This window comes from Sylvia atricapilla, chromosome 4 (genome assembly GCF_009819655.1).
Source record: "Sylvia atricapilla isolate bSylAtr1 chromosome 4, bSylAtr1.pri, whole genome shotgun sequence".
Classification (NCBI taxonomy): domain Eukaryota; kingdom Metazoa; phylum Chordata; class Aves; order Passeriformes; family Sylviidae; genus Sylvia; species Sylvia atricapilla.
In genome coordinates, this window is record NC_089143.1 from 17,237,401 (window position 1) to 17,252,979 (window position 15,579).

Here is a 15,579-nt window from a genome sequence, read left to right on the forward strand (position 1 = left end):
CATTCTGGGCTAAACATCATTTCCCTTCTTAGCATCTCTCAGCAACTGTGATAATTTTCATTTATACATTGCATTTCTCAGTCTTCATTTCCTCTCATTCCTGGAGCGAAGATTCTTTCTGCCTCTGGAGATTTACAGTCTCACCTTTTCTCCTGGCAGTCAAGGGTTTGGTTTCCCTGTCCCAAGGTCTTATCTTCTTACATCTTTACAGTGTTCCTTCTCACCACTGCCTTGTAGGTATTCTTCTGCCCTGGTCTTTCCCATTTAGTAGTGTTATTCTTAACAGTTCTTTGTTTCTTTGCCCTCACCAAAGTTTTTCTGTTTTCCTTCTGCCTTACCATTAACTGACTCCAGATAATCCTCCTCCTCAATTCTGATAGTCCCCAGGAAGGTCTTTTTTAAACCCAGCACTAGCAAAGTGGAAGGTTCTCACCCCAGAAGGATAGCAAGTACTGCCAGGAGACTGGAAAGCTGCCTGCCTTTCCAGGTGAGGCAGCAGGGAAGAAGCAGCCACATGACCCCTCTGGCTGGCTGCAAGTCAGCGCGGCCTGAGGTGGAGCCCTCGGCAGGTCCATGGGGTCTCTTGTGCGGGCTGCAGTGACACATCAAAGGGGTGTTGGACAGCTTTTGGCTTCCCTTACCTGTTCTTTCCCTCTTTTCTATCTCTCTTACTTCACCTACTTGGTCTTCTCCTACTTCTTTTCTTCTAGACTTGTTTAAACGTGTTCACCAACAGTTTTCTTCTCGCATAACACTTCACTGAAGCATTCTCTTTAAAAATCCCATTATCTTAATAGCTTGCCTTGTGTCTGTGTGTATTTTTCTGCCTTTTCTGTCCCTTATTTTACATGTCCAAGCCTGATCTCTTTGAAACAGTGTGAACATAAAACCAAACAAACAACCAACCAAACAAAAAACCTGTAATACTGTCAGTTTTCTTCAGGCACCTTTCCAGTGTATTTAGTGTAACTGAAGGGAACAGAGTCTCCTTGGATAAGGCAGGCAGGCTAAATCCTGGACACAGCTCCTGGGCTCAGCTGTGCTCTTGGGCCCCTTGGCTCCCATTCTGCTTTCAACACAGCAGCAAAAACTGAACAAAGGTTTTCTTCATCACAAATCCGCCCGTCCTGGTTTAGAGAGCATTGCCAAAATAACAGAGCTTATGCAAGGTGCCAACACTCTCTTCTCAGATGACCTCTGCAGTCCTTTGACACTTAGGAAGGCAGCATGATCTAATCTTCAGGCAATCTCTACTACAACCGATCCGCGGCAATGCCTGTTTTATCCCCTCTAGGCTGGCTCGGCGTCTCCAGTGGGGAATTTGTAGCACCCAGCCGCTGGCGTCTTCTCCTGGCGGAAGCTCAACCATTTGAAGAGAAGGGGAGGGAAAAAAAAAATCCCAATCAGGACGTTCGCACATGCTGTTCTCTGCTCGCTCGCCTGGGTGTTTTGCTGAAGGAGTGGGACATCTGCAGAGAAGGGGGAGCGGCGGCCGCAGCGTGCCCTGCTCGGGGCTGAAGTTCCTGCAGCGCCGGGGGCTGTGGGTGCCCGCAGCCGGGGGGCGAGCGGCATCGCGCTACCCGGAGCGTACGCAGACAGACGTGATTAAAATTCAAGCCTAATGGCCTCTGGCATAAACAACCTTCATCAGCCCGGGACTTGCAATGGATCTAAAGCCGCTCGCAGCAGCTCGGCAGAGGAATGCAGTCGGGAAATGCACATGAAAATGTGCAAGAAGATTGCTCAGCTCACTAAGGTAAGTCTCGCTGTTGCAGTCTTTCTAAGGAGGTGAGGCTGCCCTGGCCGGGGGTGTCCGGAAATTGTCTCCTCTGATGCGCCTGTCTGAGAGGAGGGAAGGGACACGGGTCCTCCCTTTTCAGGCTGTTGCCGAAATCAACTGTGTGCACAAACTTCACACAGTTCCCCCCGGGGCTGCAGCTCATCCTTAGGGGTTGCCTTAATGGCAGGCGATGGACGCCTCGCACGAACTGCACTAATTACAGTGCGACCATAACGAGAAGAGCTCCAGCTCCGCGGAGATGCGGGGTTTGTTTGCGAGCTGCTGAGAGGGATTGACAGTATCCGCTTTTCTTCTAGAATTAGGAAGCCTGCATGTAATTTGCGTTTTCTAGTTCTCAAGTAATATTGTTACAAAGCTGCAGCCAACGCGTGGTACTACAGTACACTAGTACTCTGACTCGCAGCTAATTGTTCCTGATGTGCATAAGAAGAGCTACTTAAATGACGTTTCTAAAAGGAGTTGAAGAAGAGACAGGACTAAATGACGTGGTGTGTTGTACTTAAAACTTTTCGTCAATACCGAACTACTCGTTATTTTCCACACCATATTAAGAAATAAGAGAAAATATGTAGGAAATGGCAGTTATCTATAAACCTTTCTTCGGCTGCATTTTTGTCAGTGAGCAAAACCTATTTACTAGCCTTGTTTACTAATACAGCTTTTACATATTCTGTAACCTCACTGCAATTGATAGAGACTTGTTAGCAGTGAAAAACATTGACTAAAAATACAGCTCAAAGAATAAGAAGTCCTTTAGATGTTCAAGTTAGAACGGCTTACTAGTTACAATGCCATCATTCTCATGTCATGATAACGGTGTGTGATAATGTACATCACGTGCATCAATATATAAACAAGAGATACCTCTAATTACATATACTTCTTATATTATACTTCCTGTACTATACCCATACTTACTTTACATGTTCTGTGATTGTATGTTTGTTTGATAGTATTGGTACACAATAAGATCTTTACTTTTTGCCCATACATTGCATAATTTTATTGCAGTAGTTTTTTCAGATGTTTTTTGCTAAATATCTACTGTAAAAGTATGTGTAGATTGATTTCTTTAGTTTTAGTAAAATTTCCCCTCTAGATGCTTTTCAGTTATCTGAAATAAAGATGGTTTATACCTGAAGCTCAAAAAAGTACCTCTGAAAAGCAGATAATTCTGTTTTGGAATATAGCTTTTTAGAAGCAATTTTCTTTGCAATAACACCACACTTAAAGTGAATTCATGGCACAACTGGAATTTAAATCACCTACTTTCACTTCTGAATTCTGTGTAGACTAATGCAGTATCAACAGCAAGCATGTAAGAAGCAAAATCTGACATCAGATCAGCTCAAAAATGGCTCTATGGGAAATCTGTTACAATAATTTGTGATGTAGGGATTTTGAGAGCTCTTTTTAAAGCACTGTTTCCTTCATTATATTACAGTCAGAATGATTATAATAAAATCCCTCCTAAATTTAAATGGCCCATAGTACTTTCCTTTTTGTTTCTAACCCTGTACGCAATACTGCTGTGTGTTGTTGCCCAGCTGCAACTTCCTGTCTCAGTGACTTTTTGATAAGGAGATAATGATCTCATTATTCATCCACTCAGTGTTGTGCCAGGTGAGATGAATACAAAATATGTAAATTAGGTGTAAGATACAGTTCTAAGACTTCCATTCTCTTTGTTACATAGTCATTAGGGGCCTCCTCCAACTCTCAAAGGCAAAGAAATGTGTAAAGGTATCGACAGAAACTGGATGAGCTGATGAATATCTGTCCTTGCATGTAGTGCTGATTTTGTCTTAAGGTGTTGGTTAGAGGAATACAGAGATGCAGGGAATCCCTGTAATCCCTGTAATCTGGACAAAGAGTCTGAGAGCTTCTCCCATTCTGCAGCTATTTCTGTTTTTGAAAAGGTAAAATCTAGGAAGTTTTCATAACTTCAGTCATGCATTTTTTTTTCTGTTCTGCACATTTGTGGCTGTAGCTGCAAAAATTACAAACCTTTAGCAATGTTTTGTTTGCTTTGGACCACAGACTACTAGTTTTTTGTAGTTCACTTCTCCTGAAATGGGTGTATTTGTATTGTATTCGATTGTAGCAGAATTCATGACTTTGTAGTAGTTATTAAGTAATACCATTGATGGGTTCATCTGACTCTGTATTGCGAATCTGGAAGTCTTGTAAGAAGCACATTTTAAATTGCAGTGTTACTGGTCAAGTAGATTGTTACTAAAAAAAAAATTCAAGTAGTCTGACAAGAATTTTCTGTACATATGTTGGATACTGTAACAGAGGAAGGGAGTGCTGATACAAGGAAAAGTTAATTGCTGTTAAAACGCACTTACAAACCCTTTTTTCCCTTTAGCGGAAAGAAATGTCAAAGGGAAGCAAGTGTGTTCCTCTTCTAGAAGCAGCAGCATAGGCAGATGTTCGTTAATGACTCTGTGTGGAGCAGTTCAGAATGTTACACATTCTGACTGCCTATCACTTGGACGTTTAGCACCTCAGCTCAGTCAGCAAGGTAGAAAACATGATCATTATTTAATAAGCTTCAGTGGAAAATCAGCCAGAAGAGCAATCCCCTCTTATCTTCATTGTTTAAGGGAGGTATGACTGATTTCTGAAAAAAAAAAAAAAAAAAAAAAAAAAATTTAGTTCTGTTAGCCTCACTCTTGGGGGTGGAAACGTAGTGAAGAATTAGCAAGTGACTTGGCACATGTGTGAAGGCGTAGACTCTTTACACCACTTCAGTGTCTTGTAGCAGGGCCATATATTAGATCTTTTAACCTTTCCTGCTTTATTTGCCATAAAGCTATCAGCCATTCCTTGGTTTTAGACATGAAATATGATCAAATTTTAATGGTTTATTCTGGAAGCACCTAACAGCTCGGTAACTCTAACAGAGTACTTCTGTGGTCTACACATATTCCTGTTGAAAAATGTTTCCTTTTTCACATAGTTTTAAGTTTATTGACCTTGTTTGCTGTGATGTGTTAACAGTACTCAGTAACCAATGCTTACAGTGGTTCAGCTGTTGTGCAGTTAGTTGTTGTGCTACCAGAGCTCTCCTTTGTGCTTGAAGCTTTTTGATCTCAGCTCTCTAGAGACATATTCAATATTCTACAAAAATGAAGCAAAATAGAATAGAATAAAAACTAGGATCATGCTTTTAGAGGGACAGTATTTTTTTCTTAGGACAAAGAATATAAAAGAATTATTTCCATGTTGTCAAATAGAGAGAATCTATTTATAAAACTGCTTTAATTACATGCTAACAAGACCAACAAAAACAGCCATCCGTATCCCCAAGTACTTTCTGATGTATTTGTTTTCATGACTTTTGTGTACAACTTGCTATCAGGATTTCAAAACTAGCATTATTTTTGCCTACGAGCTGACAAGAATGTGCAGGCTGAGATTTCTTAACTTGTCATTACTTTATTTTTCCTTATAGGAAGTTCCTCCCTAGACAGGAACTCATAGGTTATTAAATGCGTGTGCAATGTCATAAAACTGTGCTGATCAGCTGGTCAAAAGCAGTATTAAAGCCATACTTCTATTAGAAAAAAAGCCTAGTATCTTATTTGGATAGCTAGGAATCATAATTTAAAATAATTCAAGGGAAAAGAATGAAATTTATGTATGGAATTACTTCCTTACCATACAAATTTGGCACTGATTTTATCAAGTTTGCAGAAAATCTCATGGTCTTAGCAAGTGACAACTCAAAACCGCTTTATAATGGAGAGTACATAATAGATTCAAGTTTCTTTACCAATGAATCCTAGTTAATGTTTTGCATATTAGTAATATGCAAATTACAGGCCATAGGCAATAAAATACCTAATGATCCATTAATTGCACAAAAAAACTTTGCAAGGTTATAGCTTCTTCATGTTCTGTCTTTTTTTAATGGTAATATTTAAAAGGACCTTTTTCAGTGGCACTGTAATCATACCTCTGTCCTAATATTTCCTTTGACTAGTATGTACATGCCAATGTTTTACAATTGTGAAAATTATACCCAAATTAGAAGTCAGTGCCAAGTCAGTTGAAGACATTCTTCTGTAAATATTTCAAGCTATGTGTTTTCGGCTTTTGAACGCTCCAACATTGAATATTGTATATAAAATACTTCTTTTTCCATAAGGTATCATGTTCCTTTCCCTCAGTAGTCACATCCTCCTTAGGTAAAATAATTTCTGTGTTTTATTAAAGCAGCTGTAACACTGAGGTGGAACTCCCTCTGTTGCCACCTCTACAGTTGTATCTTATAAGTGTCTTACTGGTTTTCTTGCCTGTACACAACCAGACTGTCTTCAGTCCGGTTCTAAAAACTACTTAACCTGTGTTTTTAAGTAGGAACAGATAGACGTGTGAGTTTTGGGGGGGCGGGGGTTCTTTTGCTTGTGCTTAAAGCTGGCAGGAGGTCTGTGAATGTAGTTAGTGCAGCACCAAATCTGAGTTAATTTACCCAACCCCCCAGTGGGGCACAGTAACTCGAACTTCACTGTGCTAGTTCAAACTTGACGTTTTACTTACTGTATATTCATTTTTCTTCCAAAGCTTGGAGACAGCAGAACACACACAACTCTATTACTGACAAAATATTGCCTTTGTTTTGTAAAGAAACTAGAAACTGACTGACTGTGTTCAAATAGGGATTTTTTTTCTTTTTTTCCTAATTTAATGATCTGGGTGAAATTCTTATGAAGGAAGATTGTGTGTTTTTAATGTGGTTTTTATTCAGAACATTGTCTGACTTGGATTTTAGGCACTTAAGCAGTTTTAACTTAGAACTGGTTGCTACCAGAGAAGTCTTCTGTTTTAATTCTTTTTGGAAGTTACAGCATCTGGCTGTGACTATGCACTGGCTGGTTGTAACTATATAACCCTCTTAGAGGGTTATAGAACCTCTTTAAGTGTAAATATGAGCCTGCAGTTGATTATTTCATTTTTTTTCATTCAGCAAGAGAGAACTACTAGAATTTATTAACAAAGCTCTTTGGAACTACAGGTAGTAGTTTTACATGTTTTACAATGTTGAAATGTTTTTACTAAAATACTGATATGCCTTAGTATTTCATAAAAATAATGAATTTTCTGTAGAATGCAGGACATTACAATGCAACTTGGTGCATTGCCACTACACCCTTTGCAGACTGATTCAACTTTTTCTGATGATAAATGGTGGTTAAACTTTCTTGGTTTTGTGATCATTGATGCAATCCCAGAAGGTGTCTAGCATATGCTTAATAAGAACATCTTCCTGAAATGGGAATGTGAGTAGTGGCTGTATTTGATCTAGCTCCATTTTAAACATGTTTACAAATGTTTGTGTAAAAATTTCCTGGGTACATAAGTAATTGTGTAGTATTATGGTATATATTATTACGTAGCCCTTTAGCTTCATAACACTATGTTGACTTGGGGTCCAGTGATGCTGCTTTGAAAATGAGGAGAGAAACTGAAAGAAAAATATCTTTTAGAAAACACTATGCTGAGGTCTGTCTGGGGCAATAGCCTGATTCTGATGGTGCCCAGAGAGTTACAGGAGTATGCATCCATCTAGTGTTCTCTAAAGTTTCATTGCCTTCATTGATCTGTGAGATTTTCCAGAGATTGGCAGAGTATCTTAATACTTCCTTGTTCCAACTGGATTTTTACTCAACACATTTTGCAATCACTTCTTGAATCCATGTGATCTTTTAGTTGAATTTGCCTACAGCAGCAAGAACTTAAATTTTGGTGCCTGTTGTAGCAGAAACTGGTGTTATAAATTCGGTGATATCTGAGGGTTCTGATGGTTTCTTTTCTTAATAAGCAAAGTATCTAGAATGTATGAAGAAATCTTTTAAATTTTAAAAAATCCTCTCTGAGAATGCACACTACAGGAGAGTAAGAATTTGATCCAATCTGTATAATGCTTTAGTTTGGATTAGAAAGAAACAGGACTCATTTTATCTATGCTTCTCACAGATTTACAAATAGAGGCAAAACTTACAATAAATAATGTGTTTTGAATAAATCATATTATTTGTCTCTACAAAATCATGTATTTGTTTGGGAAAAATCTCTTCCCCCTCAAGCTGTAATTAAATCATCAGTTTTACAACTTATATTTGCAAGACTTCCAAATTCTACTTTATTTATAGTAAATACTTGGAAAGATGGGAATCAAGTGAGAGCTTACTTGACAAGTCTTTTTGGGTACCATATTTATTGTAAAATTGGACAATGTTGCTTTATTGTAATCTGCAAATCAGAAGGTATTTTTGAAGGGTAAGATTTTAGGTAAATATCTAGAATAATTTTTTTTAAAAAACAAAACTTTTGAAAGAACATATGTCTGCAATTTAGCCTCTTTAAAGTTCTTTAAAAGTCTGGGATGTAATGAAACCTTTCACAAAATAGAGTGTTATTTTGGCAGATGAATTCTGTCACCACTGTGTTTAAATCTGGTTGATGAAATGCATTAGGTCATATCTTGGAAGCATAATTTAGATCAAACTTCTATGAGTTTTAGATAGGTTTGTATCCTAGAAGAGCTTAATATGTAACAATAACCAGAACTGAATTATTTGTGAATTTCATGCAAATAAGGTCTTTTTTTTTCCCTTCTATTGACACAACTGGTGACTTCACTTGTATGCTAAAAATTCACCTGGTCTACAGTGACAACAATGGACAGAGGACATAAATTTGTCAGACAGATCCTCTACTTCTTGCACGTTATGCATCTGACGGAGCTTCTTAAGATAAAGTTGAACTCATCCAAGACTGTACTAGCCTAAGGTTTACGGGGATATTTGAGATCTTAAGGAGTTAAGTATTTCACCAAGACAGAGATTGCAAAATGTGAAGAGAAAGAACTCCGAAATCAAACAAATTGACCTTTCTGGTAATTTGCCTATATATGTGTGTGTGTTGATTGACACTGCTTTTTCAGTGTCTAAGCATAATCTCTCATCTAGTTCTGTGGTTTTTAATAGAGAGACATTTTACCTAATTCAGCTTTTACAGAAAAATAATGTGATCCTCTGACAACGTTTGAATAGAGCTTAACCTGATAAATATGCTCAAGATGAATTTGAATCACCTCAGGGATAACAAAGTAGTGGAATGTATTTCATGTAAATGTCATGCTGACTGATTTTATTTATTCTAGCTCTTAATTGCACACAGAATCTAAAAAAAAATGGTGGGTTTCCTATTTAGGTTTTGAAAAATTATTTCAAATTTATGTAGGAAAGGGTTTTGAAATATAAGATATGACATGAGCCAGGAACTGTAAAAAAGATTTACAGCATCATAATGTATGGAGGCAGGTACTACAAAGATCTAGGCTACATCTTGCATTGTTTCACTTATTAAGTAATGACCTGGAAGTAAAAAGAAAAAACATATTAAAATTAATAGATAATACTAACTCAAAGGGAGACATAAACATCTAAACATAATGGAAGGAAATAAGGAATATAGATGGAAGACAAACTGCATCCAGTTACTGAACACCCAGTATCTGGTTTTGTTTTGTAAATAGTTGGTAAAAGAGCATGAAGTGGGTGTATAGAAATGGAGTCAGTATGAAGTGAGACATCAGTGCAAGATGGAGAGAAACCCTAGAGAGCAGACAGTTTATCAGTTTCAGCCTCTGAGAATGGAAACTTTTTTCCCTTTGCATAGGACTTTCTCAGCTCTGTAGAAAAGGGAGAATCTGGAAGTGGGGTGTGCAGAAATTATATAAACCCGTGAAGCAATCAATTTCACTTATGTCACCTGATTGAGACACCTGTATTGGGAAGGGAAATATTGTCCTTTGGAGTCACCTGCCTTTCTCCTTTGGCTAACCTGGATTAGATGTGTGGTGATGCAATGGACAATGTTGGGTGAGATGAATCCCATCTCATGTGCAGGAAACATCTTCCTGGGACTGTAATGCGTAGGGGTTTTTTAGACTTTTCCTTGTGGTAATTTGCTAGTGGCCACCTCAGACCTCCTTATGTGGTAGCTGTGTTTCAGAACAACCAGTTTCTCAGAATTTCCATGTCCGATCTGAAGAAGTCTTTAATGTTTCCTTTACTGTTTAGGAGGACCTACTTCTTGCCGTGCTGGGGAGGCAGTGCTTGCAATGAGTCGTAGCAGATGGATTTGTGACCAGTGTAAAAAGAAGGGATTAAAGTTGAATAGATTTTATTGAACAGTTCCAGAAGAAATTTCAGTAATAAACTGCCTGGTATTTTCCCAGTGCAGAGGAGTCTCTTTCTAGCTTCTGTGATTCTGTAATATACTTCTGTTTTTCTAAAATTGTTGGGATGTAGTATTGGTGTCCAATATGTTGTTCATATACAGATAGAACAAAAAGTGGTTAGACATAGACAAACAAATTCAGTAATTCTGGAGATGTTTTAGGGGTTTATGAAACACAGATTAGACTTGTGACACTGCAGTCAAGACACTTCCTGGACTCCCAATTAACTTTTGTGGTTCTACAGCATATTTTTTCTTTGCTGAAATTATTGATGCCTTTTTTAAGCCTGCTCTGCCTGTGGAAATATTCTTGCAATATAGCTTTACTTTCCTAATTCATAAGTTGCCTGGCATTTATTCTCGTAACTTATCAGAAACTGTAAAATACAAATGAGGGACAGCTGGATGTCTCTTTAGTAAAATTTAGGCCAGAGCTCATTTTATGTTAAATGACACTTGAGAGATTGGGTACAATACATAAAACACTAAACTACCATTTTCTGTGTTCAGTATTATGCAACACCAAGCAGAAAAATAAAAAGGTAAAAAAATGGAATCAAATAAATGTACCTGGGTTATTTTCTTGTATTAAATTTAAACTAAAGTGGGAGGGGGGGAATAAAGGGAGTGGCAGAAAGAATCAAAAATATACCAGAATATATTAGAAACCTGTAGACATTTTATGCTTATGCTTTCTTGATACATTTTAGTATTAAGTTGTGTTTTTGCACTGACTGTAATACATGGTAGTGTAGGAAAAGGGGGGATATAGTCAAATTTGACGAACGTAAAATCAACTTGCCCTCTTCTACTCTGAATCTCTAGATGAGGGAAGCCTGAGGCTTTCAGGAGGGTGAGACATTGCACCATGAGCTTTTGCCAAAGTAACATTAGATCATCTAAACACAGGTGGATTTCATACAGAGCCATTGGCTACCTCTGTGCTGCACCACCTCAGTCTTCCAGGGTCTGAAGGGCTTTTTTTTTTTTTTAACCCTTTTTTGCCAGAAAATATTTGTTTTGTGTCTACTAGTTTGGGCCTGAAGGAAGAACATTTATGATATTTTGCTTTTCTTTGATTTGTCTTAGTATCCTCACTTCTCACCTTCCATACCAAATTGTCTTAATTCTTGTTCCACTAGAAAAGCAACCTCTAGAAACACTTTTCTCATGATGATAGTCAGATTCCTCTAAGAATAGTATTTAACACTACTCTAGGTAGAGGGTAATTTTTGGTTTGAATGCTTGAATTCTGTCTTCACTGTTAAGGTGCGGTCGAATGTGTTTTTTTAGTTGTTTTTGTTTTTTGTTTGTTTGTTGTTTTATATCACCATAAGGAAAAGGAGAAAGAAAATGCTATTTATATTTGCAGCATTTGGAGGATAAAATAGGAAAAATAAGATGTATTCACATTCACTGCACTGTTAATATTCCAGTGTACGTGAGTAGTGTTTTTACCAACCTGCCATACAACACTCAGTTGTATGCTATAAATTCAGCGCAGTGTTCCCCAATCCATTTGGTGTTGGAGAACTGTAGGGAGGCAGGAGCCATTGGTATGATGGTAGTGACTCCAAGAGCAATAATGTGCTCTTTGGATTTGAAAGCTATTCTGTCTGTACTGTCAAATGATCAGTTTTAGAGCTACTTTTTAAAAGCTGTTTATCAACACAGCTTTTAAGGGATTTATACCACATTAGTGTACACTCACAACGTACAGGTCTCAAGCAATTTTTCAATATTTTTCCTTCCAGCACATAAAGCTCTGGCTCATCTCACATAACTCCAGTCTTCAAAATGAGGTATCTGGAATAGGAATATAGGAGCTGTATTCAGTAGGGGGTGAAAGGCACATGTGAAGAGCTTAAATTTCATGAAGTACAGAGCAGCAGCCGTCTCAAAATTAAATCTTTTAAGAAGGTTAAGATATGAAAGGGTCAGTTTCAGCACTCAAGCTTGAAGATTAAATTTAAGGGCATACAAATCAAAATGCTTCATTGTGGTTCTAGCCAGTATTGAACAGAAGTGTAGGATTAATAGATGGGCAGGGAGGCCAGATTCTTCCATTTTTTTAGATAACTCACCTAAGGTGCTGGTGGTAGGCTAATGCTTAGTGGAATTTGGGAAACCTGTATGATTAGGTCCAATTTTAGAGGAATCGTGAACACAGCATAGTATGAGACAGGCCATGGTGATTTAGTAGATAAATTCATCATTGAGTGAAAGTCTGAGTCACAAAGGCTAGATGTTAATTTCTGTTTTACTGGTGGAATGAAATACAGGAAAATTATCATCAGTATCTGACCTAATCAACTGAATAGTTACCCAGCCTAATTACTGGTCATTCATTACTGGGCAGTGTGGAAAATATGGGCAAAAATTATTTTCCTGGGGTTTTTACGTCTGCCTCCGTAATGGATAATAACTGTTCATAGAATGATTTTAGTTAGTGAGATGAAGAAGTCTGCTCAGGATACTGTAACTCTTTCCATTTCAAAGGAAAATGGTTAAAAATAACAGAGAAGAATTAATGACTTGTAATCTAAGGCCCCAAAATATACCTATCTAAATGTAGACAATAATTTCTTGTCTGATATTCTGAAATATGATGCTGTTACTCTATTTTGTCAAATGTTTATCGAGAAATATATTCAGAACGTGTTTTGCATTTGTGAATTTTAAGGCTTCTGTACCTTATTCATGACTGCCAGGGAGGAAGTTGGCTATACACAAGATGTATTTGTGTATTTGCTTTCATTTATGGTTGACTGAAATTCAATATGTTATTCATATACAGATAGCACAAAAAGTGGTTGGACATAGATAAGCAAATTCAGTAATTCTGAAGACATCTTCTGGACTTATATAACACGTTCCAGGCTTGTGACACTTATTCTGGTCAAGACACTCACTGGACTCTCAATGGAGACTTGCCCTGATAAAGGCTTGAAGATTATAGGGCCACAACTCTAGCATAGTTAAAGAATTATTTGTGACATTGTTTCTGTATTTATTTATCTACTTACTTAAGGCTATGATTTTCTCAAACACTGTATAAGAGTCTTTTGATTAACTTCTGTGAGCTCAGGCCAGACTGCAAATATCTGTCAGAACTTGTGTACAAATTCCAAATCTAGTTTTTTAGAGCAGTAATTTGTTCCTAAAAAGCCCTAACCAACCAAGCAAGTCGAAAACCTTCATACATAATGTATTGCTCTCCTTGAGTTAGATAACTGTGTCCAGTAGAAACTGGATTAGGCCCAGTATGTCCTAGTGGAGGTCTGAAAAGACAAGCATGTGTCTTTTCAAGGCAGTTATTCTGTCGTGCAATTATATCTAGCTGTAAATTTAACTTGGGCCTTAGCTCTTTGTTTCAGGCTACTGTGGGCTTCTAATAGCATTTTCTTTTTGAAGGAATGGTATGGTGCTTGTACAACAGCTTCTGTGAGAGATGCCTGGTGTATCTTATGGTAACAGATGAAGCCTTAGGTGACAAGGTCTTACATCATGAGAATTATTATTCTGCATTTTGTAAAAGAAAATAAAACATTAACGGGCTTAAATCAGTTGTTTGGAAAAATTACTTATTGTTATCAGAGACCTGCTTGAATCTGCTAAAAGCCATTTTGAGATTTATAGCTGTTACTGAAATTATGGCGGAATACCCCTGATACACACTGGCTGAACACTTCTCAGAATCAAGTCAAAAGATGCTTGCAGTTAGGTAATAGCTACCCTGAAGAGCTGACCAAACTGGCCTGTCAGGAATGTCATTCCAGGAGTGCATCTTCCATGGTGTTTTAACTGGAGCCAGGAGAGCAGACTTTAATCCACTTCTCATTCTTTCATTTACGTCCAGAAGTGATTTTGGTCCACATGGACTGGATGTCAGGACCTCAGGTTTCATTGTTGAGATTTGCTGATACTGGTTCCCAGCACTTTGTCATGCTAAAGGCAGTTTTGCCTTTAGTAGTAGTCCTGCTGCACTGAAGGTGAGATGAATAGGACTTCAAGTAAGGAGTTAGTTAGCTAAAGAATGGATCCAACTTCCTCCTTTGTGTTAGAGATCAAACTAGTGAAATGAAGTGACAACTTACCTAGAATAAAAAAGAAATTTCTGACAAGAAGTGAAAAAAAATTGTCATAGTATTGTCTTCCTTTTCTATGGAGTTTTCTTTTCATAATTTTCATAATTTTCATAATTTTCCCCTCTGTTCCTAGTTTCCTGAAAAAAACCCAACCAACCAAACAACACAAAGAGCCACCGCCACAAAAAAAAAAAAAAAATTATAGCAGTAATTGTCTTTTAGTGTTTAACACCTTGATAAATACAGTAACTGGGTTAATTGCTACTGTTCACAAGATACTTTACTTTTCTATTTTTCTTGTTCGATAGGTGATTTATGCCCTGAACACCAAGAATGATGAACATGAGGACAGTATACAGGCTCTGAGAGAGGCTCATGAAGCGGAAATTCAGAGTATTCTTGCTGAGACAAGAGAGACAATTCTTCAGTGTAAAAGCAAAGTTGAGGAGGAACAGTTACTGAGAAAGCATATTCAGGCCCTTGAACTTGCGGTAGCACAACACAAGAGATTGAAGGAAGAAGCCTTGGCAGAATTAATATTGTGTAAAAAGCAAGCAGAAGAGAAGGAGTCAAGGACAGAGCTGAAACAAACACAGATGGGCCTTTCTACGGACACAGTAGATATCAATGCAGGCTTTGAAAACAAACTTCTACATTTAAATCAGGAGTTTGATGGACTGCTAGATGAATGCAAAGCGTTTAGAGGAGAAAATCTAGATAAAAAAGTAAATTTAGATGAAAAATGTAGTGTGGAAAGACACACTGTAGTAAATGAGATGGAAGACCTGAAGGGTGAGAACCAGAAAATAACTGAAGAATATACTCAGAAAACAAGAAAATTGCAAGCCCCTTGTGAGACAGAAAAAGAGACTTTGAAAAAAGCCATGCAGCAATCTGTGATGGAAACAAACTGCCAGCAAAGAGAAACAGAGCAAAAGAAGAGCTCAGAGACTGAGGAAGTCTTCTTGCTGCAGCAGGTAAAGAGGCTGGAAGCAGACCTAGAGGAAAAAAGCCAGAAGATAAATGAGAGGAAGAAGCATTCCCAGAAGCTGAAGGAGCAAATACAGGTAGGGTATGAGACTGTAATCTCTATCTCTGCCTGAGAAAGTGAAAATTATCAATTCTTTAAAATTTGGGAGACGAGGGTCTTTTAACTATCATATTGATTCAAATGCTTTTTAGGTACTAAAGCAGTTTTAGAGGCTTGGAATGGAAATAGGAGTGATATAATGCTTACAACTTTAAAGAAAGAGTTAAGATGATTAGTAACCCATTAAGAAAACACTTTGAACACTAGACTTTGTATTCCTTGAGGGAGGAGTGAAGTAAAATTTGTCTGTTGGCTGAACAGAATTTTTTACCTTTCCTGCCCAGAAATGCCAAGAGAGCAGTAAGCAGGCACTACTGCTGCCAATGAATGTTTACAGAGTACAT

The 15,579-nt window shown here is 37.8% G+C and overlaps 1 protein-coding gene across 1 annotated transcript in view; it reads left to right on the forward strand.

Annotated features, from left to right (window-relative positions):
• The first annotated feature begins 1,585 nt into the window (after window positions 1-1,585).
• FAM184B (family with sequence similarity 184 member B) overlaps window positions 1,586-15,579 on the forward strand; it is a 37,147-nt gene continuing 23,153 nt past the window's right edge. The window contains exons 1-2 of the mRNA XM_066317189.1: window positions 1,586-1,756; window positions 14,454-15,212. Of these exons, the coding sequence (XP_066173286.1) occupies window positions 1,622-1,756; window positions 14,454-15,212 (894 nt within the window). The 5' untranslated portion in view covers window positions 1,586-1,621. The remainder of the gene's footprint in view (window positions 1,757-14,453; window positions 15,213-15,579) is intronic.